The sequence below is a fragment of the Nyctibius grandis genome, chromosome 3 (assembly GCF_013368605.1).
Source record: "Nyctibius grandis isolate bNycGra1 chromosome 3, bNycGra1.pri, whole genome shotgun sequence".
Lineage (NCBI taxonomy): Eukaryota > Metazoa > Chordata > Aves > Nyctibiiformes > Nyctibiidae > Nyctibius > Nyctibius grandis.
The window spans coordinates 11,564,561-11,591,449 of NC_090660.1; the positions used below are offsets into that span (position 1 = coordinate 11,564,561).

The following is a 26,889-nucleotide window of genomic DNA, read 5'->3' on the forward strand; positions in this document are numbered from 1 at the left end:
CAACTGCTTAAAGTATTTCTGTATCTGCTGTACAAAAAATTAGCACTAAAATAAATTGTGCTAGCTTCAGCCTTTTTTAGAGCACCGCAATAGCTATGTAATACATCTTGACAAGGCCAAAAATTAATAATTAAAAATGACAGAGAATGGATTGATTTTCACAATTAAAAATGATAGAGATTTGCTTTAATTTCAGCAGCTGTTTTCTGAACCTTGTGATACTGGTTAGCTCCCAACAGCACCAACCAGATCTCATCCAGAGACAAGTGCCATCTATCGAGAAAAGCGGTATTTGAGGGGAAGCAGCCACAAATTGCAAAACACAGCCCCAGCCTGCCACCTGCTGCTGGACAGGACTCCTTCAAGGAACATACTTGCAAGGCCTTGCACTGACTCGACAAAAACACTCTTGGGTGAACTGGGCTCAACAAAAGCGCGGCGTCCATTCTGCAACAGCGTGCCTTCCCCTCGCCATTTCAAAAGCATTGGACAAGATTAAAATAATGGGGTGTTCTGTGCATTTGAAAACAGGCCACTCAACGTAGGAAGCTGTCTTGGAGGGCTCTAGTATTTCAAAATGTCGGTGTTGCTAACTCAGGTGGTCGATGGTCTTGTTCAAGTTTCTGCTCCTGGAAAGGGACCATGAGCTGAAAACTCAGCTCCTATTAAAAGCAGCTGCCCAGTCCTTGCAATTGTGCAGTTAAAGGCTGGCAAGATCTCAAAGATCCGAAGAAAATCATCACCACCAACTACAAAAAAAACCCAAACCCAAATAAAACCACATTATTAGTTTGACATCCCATGGTTTTGGCAGCACAGGTTGATTTTTGAGTGTTGGCTTCCAACAGTGAGATCTAGGTCCTTTATCTATTTTGAGGGGTGGGAGTTTTAGCATCAAATACTTTGCTCACGAGTGCTGGAGTAAATCTTGTTTTTGGAAAACGCACTTAGCTTCATAAAGATTATTTTAAATAAAGCATCCCTAGCTGTCACAGTGGATGGGCCATAATCATAGGATCACAGAATGGTTTGGGTTGGAAGGGACCTTAAAGATAATCTAGTTCCAACGCCCCTGCCACAGGCAGGGACACCTTCCACTAGACCAGGTTGCTCAAAGCCACATCCAACCTGGCCTTAAACACTGCCAGGGAGGGGGCAGCCACAACCTCTCTGGGCAACCTGTGCCAGTGTCTCACCACCCTCACAGGAAAGAATTTCTTCCTAACATCTAATCTAAATCTCCCCTCTTTCAGTTTAAAACCGTTACCCCTCGTCCTGTCACTACTTGCCCTTGTAAAAAGTCCCTCTCCAGCTTTCCTGTAGGCCCCCTTCAGGTACTGGAAGGCTGCTATGAGGTCTCCCCAGAGCCTTCTCTTCTCCAGGCTGAACAGCCCCAACTCTCTCAGCCTTTCTTCATAGCAGAGGTGCTCCAGCCCTCTAATCATCTTCGTGGCCCTCCTCTAGACTCGCTCCAATAATTAATATAATATTAATATAATTAATTATTGGAGCGAGTGCCAGGTGTGTCATTCTTTGCTATTCTTCACGGCCTCTGCATCAGTTCTTTTCCCTTATCGACAAGCATTAGTGCTGGGTCTCGCGCAGCACTGCGCTTTGCGGATCGCTGCTCTGTGTAACTCCATGCTGGGCACAGCTGCTCCGCCACAACGCCCAGACCTCCGGTGCGGCCTTGAGACAGGCGGATGAGCGATGCACCTTCGGCCCTGACCGTACCCGAAGCTGCCCCGTGAAACACGGGGAAGAGCAAGCGGGGGGAGCCAGCTCTGAGAGCTGAGGGGCAGCCGGCTTCACCTAAGGGGTGCGGGGGTAGAACAACCGCCCTGTGTGACAGCCCGGGGAAGCCCGAGAGGCGGCAGCGGCACCGCCGGCACCACCCTACGCGCCCGTGAGGGGCAGCCGCCCGCCGCGGCGTTGAGCACGTAGCCCTACCCTTGGGCGGGGGGCACGGAGCGCTGTGTGAGGCCCACACGCCAGCGCCGCCGGGGCGGGGCCTGCGCATGCGCCCGAGCCGCGCTCCGCCCCGCCCCGCCCCGCCCGCGACGTAGGGCCGCGTCCGCCTGCCGTAGGTGCTGGGGGCCAGCGGTGGGGTCCCGGTGCTGGCGGGGAGGGGGGTGTCTGTTACCGGCCCGGCTCTCATCCCCTTTCCCGAGCTCCTCTCCAGGTCCTCGCGGTCGCCCTAGCTCCCGGGAGGCTCTGCCCCGGGGTGGTGGGTGACACGGCCCCCCTGCCCGGTGTCTCTCCGCCGCTGGCCCCCCGCAAGCCCCCGGCCCGTTCCGCCGCCCCTCGCGGGGGTTCCGATGGAGACGAAGGGTGTCAGGATGCCTGTGCCCCGCCTTGCCCACTGGAGGGGGATCCGTGTGTAGGGGGCGGGGGATGGCCCTCAGCTTGCGGTTTGGCTTCCGGGGTGTGCGTGATCCTGTGCCCAAGCGTAGCCGTGTTTTCCTTGGGGACTGGGACAAAGAGCGGGGATCGCAGCCCCAAAGGCCCGGAGGGGTGTCCGGGAGGGCGGTGGCTGCCCTGCGGCCGTGCCCGCGGTGCCGCTCGGCCTGAGGGCTCGGGCCGTGCGAGGGAGAGCCTGCGGCCCCCGGGCCCGAGTGTGCTGGCGCCGTGTCTGGCCCTTCACTAAGTACTTACAGAGCGTTGCTGCTGTTAAAGTCACCTGGCGTGAAATCTAGCAATGTGATGGAAAGTGGTGGTGAGGCCAGAAATGCATGAATCGTTGAAGACAGGCTGAGTTAGTTGTACTCTTTATACACAACACTTCCAGTGAGCTGACGGGGGATTTATTTTCCCCCTTCCTTTTTTCAGTTTATCAACAACACATGTAAAGATTGGAACGCTGGTTGTTTGCCTAACATGAAAATACATATCCTAAATTTGGAAGGAGGGAGGAAACAGTGTTCCTCCTTTTTTTCCACTGAGTAAATCAAATGCACTGCTGGTATAGTGACAGTTCAAAATTATTAAAATAGCATTCCTTTCTTACAGATCATGATATTATTTTTAAAATTATATTTATTGTTTCTGTTCTGTGACTCTACTGTCAGCTTTCCACAGGTGATATGGGCTTAATGTTTTCTAAATCGCACATATTAAATTCAGATTACAAAAAAAAATATTTTAAATATACTTGAATGTCCATAGCATCATAAGTCTGCTTTTAGACACGGCTGCAATGTAAGTAGTAAACACTCCGATAACTGGATCCTAAAATGCACAATATATAATTATCATCACAGCTGTTTTCATAAGGATAGGGCACAACTGGAAGGTCTTGCAAGTAATATAATTTTTTTTCCTCTGGTTTTGAGGTAGTAGTTGACTGAGCTCAGAAAGCATTAATTCAGTCCTTTGCTGCTTTATATTTTCCTGGCTGATCTTGGCCCTGATCCTGCAAAGCGCTAAAAATGGACTTAATCTGAAACGCAAATGGGCTTAGTAGTTGTACAAATTTAAACTAAATATGTGCATTCTTTGCAAAATTGCGGCCTTTGTTTATATCTGCAAATGCTTTTCTCCTGATCTGTGCTTTGGCCCAGCAAGGAGAAGAGTTATTTAACTAGAAGGACTTTTCAATGCATGATTCACCCATTGCTCCTCACTCAAAACAAATTATTTTTCTCCAAATTTTGCTGCTGTCACTGGTCTTAAAAGTTATGTTTGTTTTTAGTCCTTTTGAGGTACAAAAGAACTTTCTCGTAGTTGCAAGCCTGCAAAGGAGAGAGAACTGATATTTAAGAGTCTGAACTGAATTGAAATGTTGATTACATTTATTATGAAACACGGAGTACTCACTGCAATTTACCATTGTTTCTGCTATAGGGATGAGACATTTATTTCTTTGTAGTACTGGAATGACAAGCTCAAGACTTTGGCTGTTGCAGCACCTGATAACAACATGAACCTTGAATTCAAATCTGCAACTTAAGAACAAACGTACATACCTAGCCTTACTCTTTGCTGTCATCTCTGTGCTACTGAGGCCAACGTTGGCTTGCCCTTGCTCCTGGTTGCCTTTTCTGGTGAGTATGAAACCTGATGATTTTGCTTATGTGGGTAACAGTTGTACTCGATTAGGGTTTCTGCAACCAAAATTTTGTCAGACTCTTACCTGTATTTTTTTATATTGGTTTTGAATTATGTGATATCACATAAAAGGCTTAAATGTATCTCCAGCATGTGTTTTTTTAAACTTTTTGAAAAGTAGTATAATTTACTACAGGAATGAGAAATTTTTAAAAATTCCCTGTATTTCATTTTGAAATTAGACATCTTTAGACCTTGTTTAGATCTAATTATTTTCATCATTGTCTGTGTTAGCATGTGATGAAAAAATCTTGGAAGATTTTCGTATTCTGTAGGATTTATTAATACTATAGAGACGTAGGCTGTCAACTTTTATCAGTGTGTAAAAGTCCTTGACTTTAATGCAATAGGAATGTAGTCTTGTAACTCTTAAGGGGAATTACTGTTTCTTCAAAAGGATTCGATCATGGCTGACGACTCTCAGAGAAACTTTCGCTCAGTGTATTATGAAAAAGTGGGGTTTCGTGGCGTTGAAGAAAAGAAGTCACTGGAAATTCTGTTAAAAGATGACCGGTTGGGCAAGTTGATTTCACTGTTTCCTCTATTACTTTGGTGATTTGGGGCTGGGGAGGGAATGATAGAAAATGTTTAGCTGCTTTGCTTAGTACTCATTTAAGTTTTCCATCTTTTACCACTAATTTCTCAGTTATTACAAGCAGTCCTTTGAGTTTCAAAGATTTGAAAATCTGATTTTTAAAAACTATTAAAGATTTGTCTGCTTGCTTGTTTCTTTTTTTCTTTCTGTCATTCTCTGTGCCCAAGAAATGAAAAGTTTTTTAATGAAAACAATTTTCATCTGCAAATATATCATCTCGTGCAGTTAATTCCATCTAACCTCAAAACAATGAAGATTTTGTTGTTGCTGTTGGTCCCTGAGGAGTGCCATGTCTCTAACAGAAGAGAAGGATAAATGTTGTCACTTTAACAAAGCCCTTAATTGTTTTGACATAGCAATGCAATTTACAAAATGTCTATAAAAATGGTACAGTTTCTTTCTGGTGAAACCTAGGGTAGTTTTATTGTAAATCAAGCCAAAGTATATATTTTTCAAAATTGTTGCAGTTTATGGGGCACATTCTGTTGTTGAAGCGGTGAAAGCATTTGTTGATAATATGTGATGAAAGTGGGGATTTTGATCTGCAGCTAAGGGTTTATCATACTTAGGTAGATCAGAGACTCAAACCTATTGGTAATTATATTTTAATTTACCTTCATTTTTTTCCTCTTTGTTTCTCTACAGATATTGAGAAGCTTTGCACATTTAGTCAAAGGTTTCCTCTCCCATCCATGTATCGTATACTGGTGTGGAAGGTGCTTTTAGGTATGAAACATAACATCTGCGGCCCTCTGTAGAAATGAGTGTGTAGGAAGGTGTATTTTTTGTGTTTTTTTTTTTTTTTTTCTTTACAGAGTTAATGACATGGATTATTCTGTACTACTTTGCCTACTGATGCATATTTAGCCTATTTTTTATCCACCTAGAATGCACAATGGCAATTATAAAACAATATTCCGTGCATAGTTTTTGAGAACTTTTGCTGAAGTGTACCTAGAAGAGTGTATTTCTGTATTTAACTTTGTAACACTATCCAAGTAAATTTATAAAGTGAATTTGAAAGGTGGATTATAATGTCACTGATACCTGATGAGATATTCAGTTCTGTTCCTAAGATAACAGACAATTAAGTTGAAGTAAAGCTGTGATTAAACTTAAAAAAAAGGGCAAGGTATGCCATGGATGTTTATTCTAAAGAGAAGCTTTGTCTTCTATAAAATCTTGGTTTCTTCTGGTTTTTCTTCTGACTTTAAATGGTATTTGCCATTGAAGAAGTTATGAGCCCAGAGACAGATCATGGTATCCCCAGAAACCATTTAAAAAATCCATAAATAGATTCTATTTTCCTTGAAGTGTGTTAGTCAGATGACTAATTCAAAAGTACTAATGACTTTGCAGTAACTGGTCAAGTGTGTGGGGTTTACTAGATGTGAGGTCTTGTCACTTGGAAACAGGAGGGGTTGTGGCAGATCCAGGAGTTCTGACCCTTACAAGATATCTGGAGAGTTTACCTTAGATGTGCTGTGCGTAGAGAAACGCTGTCAGATTGAGTGTGAAGGTACATCGTCTGATAGAATCTTTGGAAGAGAAATGTGATTTACCGTACTGTTGGTGGTGGAGCGGTGTGCCACTTTTGAAAAGCTTGAGTGTGGCTCCCATGCTCAGTCTTGTGTTATGAGGGCTGTGCTGGCAGGAAGGGTGCTGAGATCCGAAACGTTGTTTTATCAGGGAGAGACCAGCAGCATCAGTCTGCAGGTTGGCTTGGAAGCTGCTGTCTTGTGGTGCCTGTGAACTATCCTACTTTGTTCTTTGGCTCTCCAGCATATGTGATACAGATCCCATATGTATCTTATATGACGATTTTGGCATGTAATTGAGAGTCAGGAAGATTGGTGACTCCTACGTCAGACTGAGTACTTTACAAAACAGTTTTTCTCTGTTTTAGGATGTTTGTTTATCTTAGGCTGTGCCATGATCTTGAACAAAGTTCAAGTAAATGCCTTCTGTTTCCCTTCTTGGTCTCCAGGTTCCGCTACAGTGTCTGGAGTTTGAAATAATGTATTAGAAAATTTTAGCTGAGTTTTAATCAATCTTTTCATTTTCTTTCTTCTTTTTTTTCCCTCCGATTTTCTAAAATTTAAAAATTGTGGCTTCGTATTACTCATTATTGGATTTGTAAGCCTTTTTCTTGGGAGAGGTAGCAAATGAATGGTGCGCAGAAGGTGCAAGATCTAGTTATAAAACTTGAAGTTCTTGGCATTGACCATTGAACTAGCAGAGCAACCCTACTTGATAAAAGTCTCTGCTGTTAGAGTACTAATTTTAGGATGAAAAAAGTTCTTGGACCCTGGGCCCTAGTGAAGTAGTCAGCATCCTTTTAAATATTAGTAGTAAGAAATATAGTGTAGGAGGTTTGGACAAGTGACTTAGTACAAGATCCTTCAGCCAAAATTGTAATAACAAAACTCAGTCTCTTGGCAAACATATAGCTCACTGCAGAGCCAGTGGTGTATGTTTGACTGGTTTAGATTGGATGATTTGTGAATCATACGGTAACACAAAACACCTTCTGAGTTAACTGTAAGGAAAATTACATAAATTTTTAAAAGGATTTTGTATTTTAATCTCAGAACGATTTATTTCAAGTACACATTCTGTCATTCTGTATATTCCTTGGGTGAATGGAGGTAGAAGGGCTTTTCTTTAGCTGCATCTCAGTGTTAACACTCGTTAGAAAAGCTAGAATTCAGAATGGCAGTGCAAAATATCTCTCCCTAAATGATTGGAGCAACAGCCCAGTCCATTTCTGACAGGAGGTGTTACATCTCCTCTAAATACTGTTAGTAGTTTAACAAAAGGGATGCTATCCTCTCAGCAAAATTATCTCGGACACATAGCAAGGCTCGACGCTGTCCCAGGTTACACAGTATGTCAGTGCTGTCTCTGTTAACTTCCTGTTCAAGTATGACTCATGATGGGTTTTAGACATTCCTGTGTTGTTTAAGCTTCTTTTCTGTCTGCCTAAGGTAGTCTCCTGTATTTGAGGAAAGCAGTTGGCAGTATGTACATAAGAAATCATGATGTTGACTCTGTTTTTGCATAACATGAAAAATGTCTTGCTTTGTCCCAGCTTTTGAAATGCAGACAAGTTTGCAGTTGGAAAATAAAAGATAATTTTCTGTCTGTTATGCTTGTTACTAAAACTCAGCCATTTCATGGTTTAACACTTGGCAGGAATATTTTTTCTTTCAAGGAGAGATAAAAGCAGGAGTAGGTTTTTACAATGGGAAAAACTCTGCTCCACTAGTGATACGGAAGTGGCATTTTTTTGCTTTGGTGTATGTAAGATCATATTTCTGTTGAAACCTGTAACAGTTTTGCTGTGAACATCAGTGCCTGGCAAGATTGAGTCTTGAGAGAGGGGAAGAATCAAGCGAAGTGTTGAGCATCTCTTCAGTTTAATTTTCTCTGCCTCTCTACTTAGATACTTTTTTTCCTTTTTTATTTTTCCTCCTAGGAAACTAGAAAAAATATTTGTGTTTTGCTAATAAGAAAGTAAAAAACATTCCCTCACAAAGTATTTGGGTGGTATTCTTAAGTTTTAATCTGTAACTGATTCAACCGTTGTGATTGATTGTGCTTCTGAATGTTGTTTTAGAGAGGATTAATCTCTATAATACAGTGAGTAAATAATTTTCTGGGAGAGATCTAACAGTAAATTAAATAATACTGGAATGTGCAGTATCATTGCATTAGTTAATTGCATGTATATATTCTCTATTCATCTTAGTGTAGAGTTTGAGAACATGAACAGCTAATGTATATAAAAATCATTCTGCATCCACTGTTTTCAAAATAAATGGAAGCTGGGTGTGAATATGTAACTAGTACTGTATTAAAAATTACAGGTAGGTATAAATAACTAACAAGTAAGATTCACAATTTAAAAATAAAGAAAGCTTGTTGGAGAGAGAGAGTAAACCAATTAAATTATTTTCCATCTGTTCCAACAACGACATTTCTTATCAGCATACTGATGTGGTGTACAAAAGAGTTAGCATTCATTTGCTGAAAATCTTGTAGAAGACCTTGAGAAACAATAGTCTAAGGCTAGATTTTGCCCATGCTCAGTTAACACATGAAATTTGTTTTTATAAATCTGATGCTAAAGTGCTTTGATGGTCCACTGACTTCCAGTTTTATAGAATTTTCTCCCTGTATTCTTTGACCGAGTTTATAAACCTGCAGTGCCAGGTCCTACATTTCTGTAGGCTGGAGTTGTAGTAGGAATTGAATTTAGGCAGATTGCTTGGAAGGGGAATTTGGGTGCTGTTGTCTTTGCAGTCGCTGATCTTCTTTTTCTGTGTTTATATTTTTTTAGGAATTATTCCTCCTCACCATGAATCTCATGCTTTGGTGATGAAGTACCGGAAGGAGCAGTACTGGGATATACATCACGCTCTTTGTGTAATTCGTTTTATTAGTGATTCTACCCCACAGGTAGATGTTTTCCTCCGCATACATCAACTGGAATCGGGAAAATTGCCTCGAAACTTGGCTTTTCCATTGGTCAGTTGTCATTTTAACAGTCTTTTAAATACAGTATTTTATTTAACTTCAAACTATAAACCTGTGAGAAACTGAACTGCAAGTAGCCCCAAAAATGCACAGATAGGCAAAGTAAGGTGAATGGAAAACAGAAGTGCTGGTATAAAATAAGGGAGTTTAGTCAAAGTGCTTTTTTTCTTTTTCTTCTCCTAAGTACTTATGTAAGATTTTATGCCTTAAAATCTCTTTTGTATATTTTGCCTGCTAGCCTTCATGCCTTTTATACTGTAGTACACTTTAGTTTCTTTATAGCACTGAAATCAAAATGACATCATCCTGGAACAAGGAGAATTCGGAGCCAGTACAAGCAGCAATTTCTTGCAAATTGCATCGTATTTTTAAATTATTTGTTTTTAAATCTAGACTTTAATGTACTGACCTCCTTTTTCTGTTAATCAGAACTGATCCAGGCTTCTGTCAGCTAATGCATGTACTCTGTAGTTTACAGTGAACTCACATACGGGTAAACGAGTCTGTTTTGATGCTAAATCTATAGTGTGATGATAAAAACAATGCATGGATCTTACGTATAAGCCTCTGTGAAAGAGGAGGTGTTGAAAGGAGCCATGGGACTTTCTGAAGTGGATTTTATCCTGTATTTAAGGTTAATTTATCCATGTTCACTGTAGCCCAGCTTACTTTGTTATTTTTTTATCTGTAATAACAAAATTTGACATCAGAACTTAAAAAAAGTTGAAAATTTAAAAAAAAAAGTTAACATGGAAAATCCAGTAATATTTTGGACTGGAGGATTGTATGCAGCATTCTCTTGTCAGAAGAGGGAGAATGTTTTTGTGCCCTTACCATTGCCTAGGAACGTGGCCATCCTACCCTGCAAGTTTCCGATAGAGAAATTTCCTTGATCTTGGCATATGACCCAGTGGGCTGAAAATTCATCCCTTCTAGAGCAGTATCACTTTCTGAGCAAGTGTTTTGTCAGGGCATCCCAGAGCGCTAGCTGCTCTCAGTACTGTGATGGTGGTTAATAGAGGTGGTGTTTAGCAGATCCACAGTTATTAGTCCTGTAACTTGTGTTTGTTTTGCTGCAGAAAGCATTTGTTCTCTTTTTATGCCAGCCTCTTTTCAGTGGAGTCACTGTCCCTTAAGCTTATAAGAGGTTACTGCTTGATAGTAATGCACATGTTCTGTTGTGGAGGCAGAGGGAGTATGAAGGTGAGGTTGGATTGGTCTAAGTGTTTTGAAATGTTTGAGGCATGTAGCAGACTTCTGTGATTGGTATGTTTTGTGCATCTGAAAGCAGGTGTGAAAGCAGAGAGTTTAAGTAGGGATATGTGTGTATTGCAGCAGTCAGTGCAGCCAGAGGCATATCCTGGTAGTATTTAGACTATCCATGTGTTTTGCATGAGTTGTAATCTGTGCAAAAGCCTGTGATGCTAGAGCTTACTGCCACTGATGGTTACAGTAGATCAGACTGTGGATACATACCTGGCTTGTTACCCTGCCTCCTGATGTAGTCAGTACTGCCTGCGTAAGGAAGACTGTAAGAAATAGGGCAAAAATAGAGCCTTTCCTTGTGCATCTTCCCAGTTCAGAGACTTCCTGAGCTGGCTGTTGGCGTGAGGTCTCGTTGGTTTAGAGGTAGCTCACCTCCATCTACACTGTGTGCAGTCATACCATTTACTGTGTTTTAGGCATGCTGATACTTCCGTTAGTAAAGTCTATGCTCTGGAGAAAAGATGATGGCGTGCCCATCACATGCTTCTGGTCAGGTATTGCGGGGAATAAGATACTTGTCACCGGGAAAAGATATTTGTTTGTCTCTAGGAAGATGTTTGTGTCAAAGCAAATGGTATTCTGTATGTTGAAGGTAGGCACACAGCTCATGGCTGCAATATTTTTTTCAGTAACTGTAACATCTATGACAGAGGTGTTTGAGGGGCCTGTTTGGCCCTTAGCAAGGAATAGGATGAAAAATTCTGCTGCTCTGCAGCAGTTGGGTATCACTGTCTGACAAGGTAGCGATAATCCTACTTCTATGCCCCACATTTTTATACTGCCCCACATTTATGTATTTTATACGTGATATATTTTACATATAAAAATGTGGGCCATAGAAGTAGGATTACCGTTATCTTGTTAGGATGTAATATCTCATTTGAGAACTTTGAATCATAGTTGTTCCAAACTCCTGTTGTATGTTTTGGTTTTAAAAGCAAGACAAGTCTCATTTGTTCTGCTTTAATAGGTATGTGTTGCCACAATGCAGCTGCTGCCCAGTGTTTTATTTATGAATGTTATAATAGCTCTTTGTGTATGTTGATTCCAGTTTGTTTTCCCAGATAGCAGGGAAAAGGAATATAAGAATAACTTAAATCAGATAGTCCAGTACTTCTGTGTAGCTCACTTTTTTGTCTTTGTTTTCCAGGAACCCGAAGATGAAGTGTTTCTTGCTATTGCTAAAGCAATGGAGGAAATGGTGGAGGATCCTATAGAATGCTATTGGCTTGTGAGTTGCTTTGTGAATCAGCTGAACAGCAAGCACAAAGACTCATTGCAACAATTGGTAAGGAAAAAATACTTTTTTTTTTTTTGTGAGGCGAGCTATAAAGGAAGTGATGGAAAGCATTAATATTTGGAGACAACTGGAGTGTCAGAGCGGACACCCTTGGATTCTGTTTCACCAACATTTTTGAGAAAATTGGAAGAGTGCTTTTCGCATTGTGATTGTACTGTACTGTAGGACACTTTGTCTAACATAACATTAGAAATTGCTTTTGTTTGCTACATGGTGGTTTTCAGCTACATCTTATTTTCTTTTTAGGTTAGCTAAAGCTTACATTGTGTCTGGTTGAATTTTATTTCTCACAGATTGGTCACTTAAGAATTTATTTGAAACAATTAAAGGTGTCAGAAAGTTAAGAACATCTTGATGGACGTCTGCTGCTTTTTAGGCTGCATCTCTGGCATCCGTATACTGCTCCTTGGATAATAGACAAAGCACAATTGTTTTGCTTTGTAAATGGAGCAGGGTACTTTGTCTTCAGAAAAACAGTATGTTGCAAATGAAGTTATAATAAAAAGTGGAATAGAGTTCTTTTGGCACTGATCATTCAAATGCTCTCATAGAATATTAATTTTGAATTTCTGTTTACTGGTTTATAAAATTAAAATTTGATTGTAGAGAAAATGCATACTTATAAAAATTTGTTTCATTATACAAAAGCTTTTGTAATTCTTCAAATAGCCATAGCAGATAAGAAACCTTTTAGTTAACAGTATCCACTGAGATGAAAGTATCTGAATACCTGTGCACCAGCAATCACTGAATGAAAATCCGTTGCGGAAAATTATGTGTGTCCTTTGTTATTCTTTTGGAACGAAGAAATACTTTTTAAACCTACCTCCTATTGCTGGAAGTGATACATTAAATTATACCAATTTCTGTAGTTCCTTTCGAAGGACAGAGGAGCGTTTTTGAAGAAGGTATGTGCTCTCACTCCATGGGGAGTGCCAAGTGTCTCCCTCCCTAAGGTTTTGTTTTAATATGAACATTGTACCAAGACTCTGGATGTTAGAATATGGACAAAGGAAGTGGTTTTTGTCCTTTGACAGCTAAAGTCATTAGTTGTTTACCTAATTATGACAAAAACCATAAAGGCACTCCTGAATTTATGAAAATGTATGTCGTGTTACATTAGGTTTTAAACAAAATGAGAATAATTTTTCATCTCTGTCTTATGCTGTTATGTTGGCTTTTCTAAATACTTTGGACTTTCAAATAAGAAGTCAATGTCCTGCTTTTAATATATTGCACAGAGATTTACTCTCAGAATTGATTTTCTGGGTTTTGCTGCATTGTGTGTAGATTTTTTTTTTTTGATGTGTGCTAAGCTTTGAAGTGAACAAAACTCAGTTTTAGTTGTGAAGGTAGCAGTAGTTAGTGCAGGTTTAATCTTTGCTTTGCTTTAAGCTCTCTCCTTGCATTAGGGAATACTGCATATTTTGGAAGTTTTGCTAGTGGTCAGCAATTTAAGGAACCTGGGGTTGTTTGTTTAATAAAGTACTTAATTAACTAATTGCAAAAATCAGCAACACTTGTATTTTGGAACATCATGTTTTTAGTTAAGATAATGCAAGTTCATTATTTTGACATGTTATTTTATTTGATTTTTTTTAATTTTTAAGGCACTTCTTGTTTTACAGTATGCGTTAACTATGGAGGGTACTCTGACGTGGATTATCTACAATTTTCCAATTCCTTTCTCAGCCAAAAATGCTGGAGCAGTATTTGAACATCGAAGATAACAGACTCCTGATGCATCTGAAAGCATGTGCTGCAATGAGCAAGCTCCCTTACGATCTTTGGTTTAAAAAGTGTTTTGCAGGCTGTTTACCTGAGTCCAGTTTACAGAGGCAAGTTCTCTTTTTTCTTTGTTTGTAATTACATAGTAATTTTAGTTTTTTGTCATCACTAGCAGGCAAAGAGCTCTCCTTTATCTATAAGATTATGGATTTAACTTCGTTGTTGACTTGGACATGATAAAATGGGATTTGATTCCACTTGTTAGTGATGCAAGATAATCTCTGTGTAATCATTTCTCGCATTGAATTAAAATGATGGAGTTAAATATAGCAGCTTATATATAATATAGTGATTCTGTTAGACACTTCCTCCTAGGAATTCAAACTCCAAATCCCCTCTTAGTGATATGATAGCTGAATGGTAGTCAGTTTTTAGGCTTTTTAACCAAAATCCTTGCTTAGGGAGTGATTATAATACTGTATTATCATTAGAAGAAAAAGATTGTGGAAATGTTTATTTTAAAAAGTACTAGGGCTGGTTGAGTATTACAAAGTTAATGAAATAGTGCATTGCATCAGGATTCTACAGCTGGAAATAGGCTGTCCAGCTTTTAAAAGGGAAAAATTCTTGTGCATGGCACTTCACTAAGGGGCCTTTGAAATGAAGCTTGTACGATTTCTTCATTTCTGATGTCTGAGAACTCAAGGAGTGGGAAATTCAAGCTAGATGTGGACAAGCGTATCTTTTCTGCATGAACAAGAGTTGCTAATAGCTGAGTAGGAGATGGCACAAAGAAAACAATGGTTTTGTTTTCAGCCACCTTCGAACTTTGAGAAGTAACAATGTTCAGGGGAAGTTTTACTCCAGCACCTCCAGGACTTCAGTGGCTAGTATAGGAACCTAGCGTGGAAAGAGAGAGCTTTGTAAAATGCTCTATAGCAAATACTTTATGGTAGTAAAGTTGGTCATAATCTGAATAGTGAATGCAGCCTTGCTTGCTTATTTGGGACTTCACATTTCATGAAGGGAAGTGGGGAACAGCTGTTTTAAAAAATGTTTTATTTGCCCTTATGAAAATAACGGGGTTTTAGGAAACAAGCTATAGGATCAGAAATCATGCTCTCCAGTCTTGTGATACAGTAGTCTTTGAGGTTGTGTATGTTCTACTGCTGGCAAGGAATATGTCTGAGAAAACAATTTTTTTGAACCAAAACTGAAGGAATTGGTGGTAGACCTGTAAGTGTTGTGCTGTGTGCAGCACAGTAATTGTTACATGGCAAGTTCTTCTCTTCAAGCATCCCTAAGGCTCCGAAGTAGTCACCTCTGTGTAGTGGTTGTGCATGATGCAGTGGTTAAAAGCTTTTACTACTTTTAAGGCTGCAGAAATTATGTAAGCATGATTAAAATGTTTGTTACGTCCTTAAAAGCAATTGAACACTTATGGTTTGCCTGTGTCTCTATTTCACATTTGCATTTGTAGGTTACTTTCAGCAGATAATGATTGACCTTGTTTCATTGTGCTGTCTCTGTGTGAAACTTAATGCAGTTTGTCAGTGGAAGTGACTACTTTACCTGGGACTTGCCAGTCTCTTCAGGCCTTTTTTTCTGTAGACTTCTGTGATCTGAAATAACCTTTGCAAACTACTGCATTGGGAACCTCTTTGCATGTCTTCTAGGAGATACTGTTATTTAGAGCTTATGTGATTTAATTTTGCTTCTAGGTCTTATGGCTGAGAACGAGAACTGAAAGAGGAATTTGCATCAGAGCAGTTTTGCTATTGGAAGATTCATGTTTTTAAAAAAATTTCTGTTGAAAACTGAACATTTTATGGAACTGTGTTATCTTGGTAGTGTAAAAGAAAAAATCTAGATGAAGAATTTTGATTTTCATATCTCATCTTGTCAGAATCGTTAGTTTCAAACTTCTATCATTTTGAATCAGTTCATTTATAAAAAATATTTTATCTAGTTACTGTACTGTTTAGCATTCTCATATACTGTTTTACCTTACTGAAATAGAATATTTTGATGACCTGAAATTTTTTAAATACCTTTTTTTTTTTTTTTTCATGGAAAAGGTCAAAATATTGGCTTTTTATACCACTCTGGAGTAAAATCAAATCTCAGTGTTGGTACTTCTGATGGCACAGCAGTCTCTTTTCCCAACAGTTCTTGTGGGAACATGGTAAAAGTGCACTTTTTCTTACCGGTTTAGGTTTCTGAATTACTCAGTTGTAATCATAATGGCCACGTTTGCTAAGGAAATAACATACTTCATGGGTAGTATGTGACAGATGAACTTAATTAATGCTTGGAGATTCAGTTTGGATTAGAATCTAGAAGCCTGAATGCTTATCTGAAATGTATCCAAATGGCAGTGTTGGAACTGCTGAGAATTGAAAACAGGTCTCCAATTCTCCTGTGAGTTTTACTTACTTTTTTGTCAAGTGAGAGGTGATCTGAGCTGTCTTTTATGATTTAACTTATGATTTAGTACTGTATTTCTTAGAGAGTTTGCTTCCTTTCTATAAATTGTAGTCTTCTTTGGCAAGCAGTTAAATGTAAATGTCATTTTTTTTTTCTCTAAGGTGTACAAGATTATATGCTATGCAGAACTTTTATCCAATGATGGTGAGATGAAGTTGCATAATACCAGCTTTACTCCTGACACGCGTTGTCATTCAGTTTAAATACTGTTTTATAGCACACTTCTCCTAGTTATACCATAGGTAAAATTTTATGCATCAGTTTAATTTAAATGGGCTTGGAAAATGTATATAGACAGGTTTCACGTAGAAGCTTTTTCTTTGAGCACATGCAGTGTCTTTGCTTGTCTTTGCGTGTCTTGTGACAAGATTCTTAACAAACTTCTTAAAGATGCCACAGTAGTAAGAGAGAGGAGCAGATCGGCCACTTTGAAGGCACTGTATCCTCAGGGCTCTGTATCCCACCTGGAATGTAGATAGGGTGCTTCCTGGGACATGAACCAGCCTGTAGCACAGGCTTGAGAGGGACAGAAGGGCTTGCTTGTTTCTGAAACAGGGAGAGAACTGGATTACACCTTTGTTTTTATACTCACCGTGGCCCTATTTGCTCGATTTCTGCAGCAGCATATCTGGTCATCTGTTCAGTAAGCCCCGTGCATGGAGAGCTTTCAAACGGTGCTGTGTGGGCCCTCAGCTGGAGAGCCCTGCTGTTAAAGCTTAGTGTCCCATTCGTGGCTTCAGCTCTCCAGGCAAAATGGCACTTCAGCTGCCAGTTTATTCCAGCACTGTCACCCCAGATGATCCAGCTACAACAGAAGTAGTGCAGCTTTGCAGATGTAATTGTGAATGAGCCAGGTGTTTTTTATGGCCTGATGTTGCCAATCACGTATCATGCCCCTGACTAACGTTGTCTGTATTGTGCACTGAAGACTTGGCAGTAGCAGTACTGTAATAGCTGGTGGGGTGGTGTGAGGGTATTAGCCTCTGGTAACTTGTTTGTGGCAAAGTATTTGGTAGTTCTGATATCTTATGACTGCCTTGCAAACTGGCACTACCTCATGTGTTAGTATATGGATTCTATAGTTTTACATCTGTGATCTCCATGCCGTGCATAAATTACATCTAGTTGTAAAAATATAAGTAATCTGTTAGTAGAAACAACAGAAATACGGAAAATGCCTTAAATGTACTATGGAGTGGGAGGACATAAGAATGTGCATGTGGGCAACTACTATAGAGAAACTTAAGTTGGTTTGCCTTTGTCTAAGTAATTGAGCTGCTTTCCAGCTCTGGACACAGATGGGCACAGGATCATGACGTGACATCAGGATGAGATCTGTGCAAGCCTCGTCGTGTCCCTCCATGCCCAGTTACCATTGGAAGGACACCCAGAAGTGCAGGCAGAGGAGCAAGCATTGGTTCTCTTTAAATATCTCTGACCTGGATGACTGGAGGACCAGAACCAGGGAATAAGGCTGGGTATGCTTACCCTGCAGCCTAGAGGGAAAACCTGTGAGATTAAGGATAATATTTCAGAAAAAGAGAGAGCGGCAATGCTGTGATGCTTTTTGTACACTACTGCACTGTAGTGGTTGAGGAACCTGAGAAACTGCCTTGAGAATGCCGTGCCTTCCCACACACGCACACACAGAGTAAGTCGTGTCTTGTCTACAGAAAAAGCTCAGTGAAAAGTAAATGGCTCCATTTGCATAATCCTTGGCATGCTCTTTACCTTCATAGCATCCTCTTTCTTTTTATTTTTCCTTGTGGTTATTACTACTATTTCATTGTTCAAGAAATACCTACGAGAGTGCTTCTGTGGTTAATTTACTGTTACATTTCACAAAGGATGATAGATACAAAAACCATAATGAATTTAGTGTATATTTCTTTTTTAGCATTCCTGAGTAAGGTTGTCGGCGCAGTTGCATGACATTTCTGTTAGAGTTTTCCCATCTCTAGGAGTATCAAAAAATGGGTAAAAAGTTGCAGTCTCTGACAGTATCCTTGATCTTAAGTGTTCACCGTTATTTAACAAGTGAAAGTAGGATGCTTATGTTATCATCATTAGAGATACAATGTATAAAGGCTGCTATATTAGAATAGAATCATCAAAATATGCATTTCCTTGAAACTGCTGTGGGTTTTTTCCATGGTAAGTAAACAATTTTCTGACACCGTTTATGTTGCTATTCCTGGCTCTGCTGGTATAGCCAAGGTGCTGACTGCTGGTCTGTTTATTGATCATAGTGTCACACAGTCATTGCCCTATTGCTGTCGCTGGTGGATAAAATACTGCAGCAGACCCATCTGGTTAGTGCTGACATCTCATCCACTTTACTATGCACCCTCTTCCAAAATTTGTTAGACACTGGTGATTTAGATACTGCATCTGTTTTGCTGTTGTTAAAACATTTGTTCTGGAATCAGACTAAATAACTCAGGAAAGCATTAGAGTATTTTCTGAGCGTGAAATGTAACCTACTGTAACGTAATTATGGAGACTGAAGTCAGGAGACTTGGAAGCAAAATAATGAAAGAAGGCTGGGTATTTTATATTAGGATTAGTAAGTTTGTATTCGAATTAACATGAGCTTTAATATGAACTTTAAAAATTCTTTCCTGTTTTTGAGGTCTGCTACTCTCTATATTGTCATTCAGAATTGCAGTTCTGGTGCCCATGAAACACATGGGGAGCTGTTCTTGGATTCTGAACAGATGCATTTGTGAAGGAGAACGTATTAGGAGTAAAGAGGGATGACCTGTACAGTGTGGAACAGGAATGTGATCTCAGTTTTCTCATAGCCTTGATTAAAGCTTCTAGACCTGACTTCAACATCAGTGTAATATTTATAGTAATCCTTTGTCCTGGGATGCTTGAAGCACAAAGAAAGCAGTAAGATTTTCATCTTGGATTATTTATTGTTCCTGCCTGTATGGGAATTACATTCATTTTTTAATCATAGTGAAACAGGGAATTAAAACTAAATTGCAAAGGGGAAAGAAATTGGCGGTGCCTTTTTTCCCATCTGTCCATGTGGGTTTTTTCTTTGTTTCCTTCTTTTTTAGGAATAGTCCTGAGGATTTTACATATTCTTTCCCTCATTTCTTCATTATAAGTTAAATTCTAGTCTAATTTTTTGATGAATGGAGAGGTTGTGAAAATAGTGTCCAAAGAGTTACATGAATAGAAGATTAAGAAACTGACAAAGAATTGACTGGAGTCACAGTGTGAAAAATAAGCGCTGTGTAACAGCAACAACCATTCCACATTAGGAGTCATAAAAGGTTTTCACGAAGAATCACAGAAAGGTTGGGGTTGGCAGGGACCTCTGGAGGTCATACCTCTGGTCTAACCAATTCCTCTGCTTAAGCAGGGCCACTTAGAGCCAGTTGCCCAGGACCGTCCAGATGGCTTTTGAATGTCTCCAAGGAGGGAGACTCCACCATCTCTCTGGGCAACCTGTGCCAGTGCTTGGTCACCCTCAGAGTGAAAAAGTGTTTGCTGATGTTCAGAGCGAACCTCCTGTTTTTCAGTTTCATTGCCATTGCTCCTGTCCTGAGCTACTGCTGAAAAAACCCTGCCTCCATCCTTTTTTGCACTCTCCCTTCAGGTATTTATATAAGATTCCCCCTGAGCCTTCTCTTCTGCAGGCTGAACAGCCCCAGCTCTCTCAGCATTTCCTCATAGGAGAGATACTCCAGTCCCTTCATCATCTTCATGGTCTTTGTTGAACTCTTACTTCTTAACTCCTTGTTTAAAGCTGTGATACCTACTCGTCAATTCAGCTGTCAAAGGTCATATTATGCCTGCGCTGTGTTCTCCTGGTGCTCCAGGCTGAAGGGCAAGTTCTTCTGAGAGAGAAGGTCATATAAAAATTGAGTTGTCTTTGGAAGAAGCACACCCATAGATCCAAGTTTATAGATGGGCTGCAGAAGAAGTTTTCCAGTTAGTGTTACTGTATTCAGAGATTATGGAGGACAGTATGTGATCTTTGTCTCCCATGGTTTTATTTGGAAGGAGAGACACTTAACAAGTGCTCAGAATAAGCAAGAACAGTAATCCTCAGAAAGTCTTTCTGACACAACTCTTCTTAAAATCCAGGAACTAAAAATAATGCAAGCCCATAAAAGCTGCCATCTGACAGATGGTTTCACACCGGTTTTGGATAGTCTTTCATCCCGAGTCTGTTGAGTTGGGCCTGGGATAGAGCTGCTGGATGAAGGATGATTTCAAATTGTTGCAGGCTGTTTTAGTAGTGTGGATCCCTTTTAATATTCATCGAAGTTCTGTTGCTAAAGTACTTGCAGCCTTTGGAGGCCTGCCCTTCAGGTTTTGTTAAAACTGTGAGGTTCAGGTACAGTGTCGTACAGGTGTAGGAGTGCTTAGGTAGTTGTGAGAGAGTCTATGCACAGTGGGATGGATTGAAACACTTAATAATTGTTCCTTGTGCATAATGTGAACATCATGGATTATATCCTGCCTCTGTATCATATTTGTATCTCATAGAGCAGTGGCTCGGAATATTTAGCTTCTTGAGTTGTAGTAGTTCAGTATTATATCCTTTTGAATTTTCAGCTGCATAACTGTTTGAAGAGTTTATTTAGGCATGCTAATAAAGTTTGTTTCCTTTTTTGCACTAGTCAAAATTCTTACCTTTACCATACACTGTAGAGTAGTTGTCACAGTTCAGGCTATTAAAACAAGATTTGCTTTTTGTATTTGAGCTTGTAAACAGTTCTGTTGCTAAACAAGAACACACCATACCAATACATTACTGCTTGACATCACTCTGCTCTGTACAGATTTAGGAGTTGATAAAATGTCTTTTATTTACCCTGACCCGAATAATTCAATACATTGCCGTTACTCAGAAAAATAATCTGTAAAAAGGTGGTTGTATGAAGACTGTTCTAGCAGATAAATAAGCAGATAAGCACTATAATAATGTTAGTGATTCCTTTTCGGGTTTTTTTGTAGAGTTTGGGACAAAGTTATTAGTGGGTCCTGCAAGATTCTTGTTTTTGTTGCTGTGGAGATATTATTAACCTTTAAAATGAAGATAATAGCCCTGAATACTGCAGAAAAGATCACACAATTTTTGGAAAACGTAAGTACTTTTGTGCTTTGCATTACCTTTTATGGTTTAGAAAAGTGTGTTTCAGCCTTAAAGTAATTTCCTGTTACAAACATACCATAAGATACTATTATAGTACTTATTGAGAATAATGTAGTAGTACCAAGGTGAAGAGAGAATGTGCAGGGATGAGAATAATAGTTTTTTTCTATGAGGAGGTAAGGCTTTCATAGAATGAAATGATTTTTAGGCTTTGGGGAATGTGTTATCTGTGTTTGTACAGATTTGACAATATTCCTTGTGATACTAAAGGGTTTTTCTGTGAAAGTGCATGCAGGTGAGGTGAGGTTAATTTTTCTGGAAGCTTCTTAGAGAATTGGTTCCTGGCACCTTTTTTGCTCCTTGTCTGAATGTGAATCTATAGACTCAAGGTATGTTTACTGTTGATGTAAGGATGGGGTCGTGAACCTGACCCTGAACTTTCCTTCTATGAATAGTAACAAGCATCACAGCAGGGTTGTAGGATCCCAGTGTAACCTTGGTTAGTTAAATTAGATATGTTTGTGGTCATGGATGGCCAGTATGAGTTCTGCCTGATGTCAGGTTAGGGGTGTGTGAAGTGTGAGATGCCTGAGTGGTCATCTTACCGTTTTGTAAAGAAAAACTTTTTGTCTAAAACCTGGAGGTAATATGGTACACCTAGGACTGAGGGATGGTGGGATGGTAGGGCAGAGAGATGGGATTCTAGTTTCGTTTTCTTTTTTATAAAGAGATAAAATCTGAACTGGAAATTTAAAATGTTTATTTGAAACAAACCAGTCCAAATAAAGTACTCTGACAAGGCATCTCACCCTGATCTTTTGTAGATTCCTCAAGATAACACTGACGCCATTGTCAGCAAAGCTGTTGATCTGTGGCGCACTCACTGTGGGACTCCAGCACACTCAGTCTGAGAACTTTCTTCACTTATGGCAGTTGAGAGAAAAAGACATTTAAAAAGACATTTACCACTCTTCCCCCATCCTGGTGTGATGTTCTCCATTTCCTCTTCTGTGTAAAGGTGACATTAAAGCAGCTAATAGCATAGTGATCAATATGTAAATATTTTTCAGTAAATACAGATGGAATGAAGATGATACCTAGTGGCAATGTGATCGTGTCCAGGATGTTTCTTGGCAAGCCATCTACAGTATTCTCATTGTATCGTGTGCTCTCTGGCTTTTGGGGAAGTAAATCTAACTCTTGAAGCAAGGTAAATACTCTTGTAGTTTAGAAATGGTTTTGTATGCCAGCTTATACTTGATATAACTAGTTACTACCTGGAGGTGTTTTTAAGGTGAATTTACTAGACGTTAGTCTGCCGGAACTCTTTGGTGAACAATCATGCCTTTTGCTAGAAGTGTAAATGTGCTCTATTAATACTGTAAATTTTCAGGTGACTGGACTGGAAGAGGCATCGCAGGCTAGAGGCAGAGGACATCCCAGTGACCAGGGGTGACATGCTTTTCTGAAGTGTCTTAAAATACTTTCTTTTTTATCTGTCAGCCAGCTCTCTATGGCTGTACCTCCTTCTTTGTTCTTCATGGAAGATGCACTGGAAAGGTGGATCTGTCCTATCCTAAAAAGCAGCTTTGGGCAGGTATGGAGAAAATCAGTGGGACGAGTCAATATAATTCAGAATTACAGGCCAGTAATAAACAATGCCTCTGTTGAATACTTGGCTCAAAGTTGTTGTAATTTGATTCTTGGTTGGTTTAGATTTCAAAATAAATTTAATACAGAAATGTAATTCCTGGTGTAAGTAAAAGCAGAGTGATTAGGCATAGATAGAGATTTGCTGGAGAACTAATCCTTTTCTTGTAAAAGTGTAAAATTCCATTTCTACATCATGCATAGACCAGGGAATTGTATATAAAAATGTATTGCTTAGCTGTTATTTGTCTCAAATTGATGCTTAGGGTGCCAGGTACGCTCATTTTACTTGAAAGAGCGTGTTTAGCTTGCGCTTGGTGTAGTGCGGACTTGAAATGCTTTAGAAACTTAACTCTTGTTTTAAAGTAGGTCAGGTTTACCTTCCAACACATTAGCTGGGGAAGCCTGGGACTCGGTTCAGGGTACACCTAAAAACCCGGGTAGATTATCTGTGCTGGATTCTGAGGTGCTGCTGTTCGTGTTCCTGAAATGCCTGAGCTTACCCAGTTCAGAAAAAGCATGTTTTGTGTCTGCTTTGAAAGCTGTTGCTGTGTCTGCATTGTAGTGTAATCCGTTTAGTTCACTTCACACAGGGCAAGGTGGATAGGAAAGAGCATATACGTTCTGTGAATGACGGCACTGCATTCCGGAACATGCAGTGCACAGCTTTTCAGATAATGGCCGTGGGTGCGATCTGAGAGATCACCCATTTGAACATTGTTCCCTCAGGCTGCACAGCTTAGTCACAAAACCCCCAAAGTTACATATGCATTATTCAGGCCTTTACACTGCAGATTACTTAATCAGTAAAAAAACAAGCCCTGATGACACTGAAGGTGTTTATCAGTTTCAGTCCTGAAGGGGAATCAATAACTCATATTCTGTGAAGGGAGATGCACTGAGTCAGGATTAGAAGTGCCAGTTAGTGTTACTGCTTCCAGACTTGCCAGTGAGTGTGCTTCCAATTGCTATTTGACTGAAGGCTCCAAACTTTTTTTTGGTTTAGTTATTCATTTAAAAAAGCCTTTCTCCATCAATAGGCAGGCCCCAGAGCTGCACAGATGAGAGACAGATCTGTTTTCACGAAGAATCACGGAAGGGCTGAGGTTGGCAGGGACATCTGGAGGCCATCTGGTCCAAGCAATCCCCCTGCTCAAGCAGGGCCGCCTAGAGTCAGTTGCCCAGGATCATCCAGACGGCTTTTGAATGTCTCCGAAGAGGGAGACTCCACCACCTCTCTGGGCAACCTGTGCACGTGCTCAATCACCCTCACAGTGAAAGCCTTCATGTTTCCACACGAGCAACAGTAATGTTACTTAAATGTTTCAGTGTATATGGGCTGGATCCTCAAATGCTCCTCCACTTTAATGTCAGCTGAAGTTCATGTGCAGCTTTTTCAGTTTCATGTATGAAGAAAGAACAGGAGTGTTTCTTTAATGGAGTGCATTGTTTATTCTGGACTGTGCTGAAGGAGAGGAGTTCTCTAGAGAGTAGATAGTGGTTTAACTCTCTGCTTCTTTCGCTGATATGGTAAGAGACATTTCCAAGCTTTCACTGTGGATTTATGAGGGATACAGTTTATGCAGAAAATGTACTGAATTCCCAAAAGACTGAAAGTATGAATCCGGCTGACTTACGCTCAGTTAATTTTTGGTGATGTCTGCTCAGTTGAACATCACGCTTTAGCTCAGAGGCCTGTTTCCCAAGAGAGCAGGAGAACAGCAAAATGTGAGCTTTCACTGGACCTAGCATGTGATGAGCAGGGTGAGGTCGAGGCAAGATACCTTTAAAGTCCCAACTTAGAGCAGACTTCACCGTTTGGGAAGCCTTGATCTGTGCCTCCAGCGATTGTCATCAGCCTGGACTTTGGCATATGTGGCTAACAGTTGCTCTTTGACCTCTTGAACTAAAACACTGCAATAGTTGTGGTGCCCAGCTGGGCACTTGTAGTGGGCAGCCCAAGTTTGGTCATTTATCTACTATGGTCTGCTAGTTCCTTACACACATTGTTTTGAAGTTGCACATAGTTGAGCCTCCTACTGAAATCCCTGGCTAAGTAATGCAGGGAAGGGATTACCTTTGCTATTTGTTTTTTGTTAGCTCTGTGTCATTCGGGAGGAGTGTGGCAACAAGTCAACTGATGGTCATCTTTCTTGAGAAGCTTGAAAATGAGCTATTTTGTCTTTATTTACATTATTTCTCCTTGACTGGCTGAGTATGTAACTGCTTGCTGCATGCTTGTTTGTTCATACAGAACTAGCTGCTAAGAGTGTTTTTTGGGTTTGTTTTTTTCTTCTTTTTTCCCCCAGAGACAATAGAAACAACACTGAAGCATTCACTTTGGAGAGTGAAAGCTCCCCCCTCAAGCCTCCCCCTGCCAAATATCTTCATGGGCTTTGCAAACAAGAAAAATAAGCTTAATTTGGTCCAGTTCTCCCCTCAAGCAGTACTTTCTCTCCAGAGAGGTTTAGAGCAATGCCACATGTCTGTGCTCTCCCATGTTGCGTGCACCAGTTCTTTTCCAGCTGACGTCCAAATGTGATGGAAACTCCGATAAGAAAAGTAATGGCAGATGTCAGAGGATGATGCTCGAAAAATGATGTGGGATTTGAACTCTAGTAAGAGGCCTGAGAGTATGGAGAGAAAAGTGGGTGAAAGTGATTCAGAGGTTGATAAAGTAATGGTAATACAGAGCAGGTTTCTGTGGATAGGAGATCAACTTTCATCGCCCCATGGGACACATGGGACAACTTCAGTTGAAGATGATGTCTTTGTGAACACCAGAGCTCCTGACCACATGGCACAAATTCACTGAAAAGCCAAGCTTTGTTCATTCTTCCACTCGGGGAAGAATTTTGTAGGCAATTTTGTACAGTTTGTAAGCAACACTTGCCGATGTGGGCGTAGGGTGGTGTTGCACCATCTGCCTCTTGTCCTGAGAGCTGCTTTAACGGATGCTGGTGATGTCCATACACACACCAGAAACTGTTGGCTCACAGTGCTCAGGAGCAGGGCGGCCGCTTTGTCCCATGCAGACCAGCTGGACCTTGCGACCAGGGCACGGCCACGCTGTTGTTTCGGACTTGGTCGCCTGGAAGCCTTGTTCCAAGGTGCGAGAGGGAGGCATGGGAGTGAGGAAGATGATGGCAGAGCAATCTCACCCTGTACCTGCGCTGAGGGCACTGGGCTCTCAGCCGGGCACTGCCAAGCAGCAGAGCGTGTTCATGCGTGCGTGGCTAAACGTCGGGGTGCGCACGTGTGTGTGTGCACACTGCTCAGCGGGTGCTCTGCCGGGCTCGTGGCTGGCAGTGGGGGGCTTCCAGTGCCTGTGCGGGGTTTGCTCAGTGGGCTCAGCATCTTTCCCTCTTCCTCCCACACTGCCACCCCCCCCCAAAAAAAAAAATGTGGCTGCCTAGTAGCCATTATTTCGGACAGAAGATCAGCTCTTGGCCATGTGTGCACATGGACGTGTATGGATCTAGCTTTTGCATTCTAAACTGGTTGCTAACCTGCTATGTCTATCTCTTGCCTCTCAGGGTTAATGTATCCCTGCATGTAAAACTTCGACACTCATCAAATAGATGTTAAAATAGAGATTGTTGAATCTTCTGTGCCATTAACAGATTAACAGGGAATGTTGCAAGAGAGCAACCACAGAGTGTCCCTGGCTGCAGGTTGTTCCTGGGGGCCTCCTCTCCTAAGTTTTTTCTGAAGTGGTTTGAAGCAGCTGGTGAAGGTAGCACACATGCTATTGCTGAGCTGGTCACCAGGGGCTCCCTGTTTCATGGAGAAATGTTTTTTTTTTCAGCCCTTCTCTTTGTTTCCCACCTAAAGATGGCATTAGATTAATTAGATATTGCAATTTGGTTGCTAGTAATTACATGGACTTTACTGAAGACATGTCTCTTTCCTTGGACCAGTTTTATGAAATGTGTCAGTTTTAAAAGCATAAAAACACGGCCCTTGTGTAGGGGTCTCAGTGCAAGAGATTGGGCTGTGCTCTCACATTCCCTCTCCAAAGGAATCCTCACCAACATTTTTGTTTTCAAAGCACAGAAATTACCATATATAACCAAAGCACTATATAATGCCGCTCCG

General features: G+C 40.6%; 1 protein-coding gene across 3 annotated transcripts in view; it reads left to right on the forward strand.

Moving 5' to 3' along the window:
• The first annotated feature begins 2,047 nt into the window (after positions 1-2,047).
• Positions 2,048-26,889, forward strand: part of TBC1D7 (TBC1 domain family member 7) — a 32,931-nt gene continuing 8,089 nt past the window's right edge. Inside the window, exons 1-9 of one of the 3 annotated variants that reach the window (XR_011047824.1) lie at positions 2,048-2,083; positions 3,844-4,043; positions 4,505-4,625; positions 5,348-5,428; positions 9,045-9,232; positions 11,658-11,795; positions 13,500-13,645; positions 21,003-21,132; positions 21,966-22,159. Coding sequence is in view for 2 of the 3 variants with exons in the window: in XM_068396427.1 (XP_068252528.1) it covers positions 4,514-4,625; positions 5,348-5,428; positions 9,045-9,232; positions 11,658-11,795; positions 13,500-13,645; positions 21,003-21,132; positions 21,966-22,052 (882 nt within the window). In the remaining variant the exon portion in view is untranslated. Of the gene's footprint in view, positions 2,084-2,112; positions 2,183-3,843; positions 4,044-4,504; positions 4,626-5,347; positions 5,429-9,044; positions 9,233-11,657; positions 11,796-13,499; positions 13,646-21,002; positions 21,133-21,965; positions 22,231-26,889 lie in introns of those variants that run through there. The other 2 variants (XM_068396427.1, XM_068396428.1) reach the window with 2 other exon arrangements.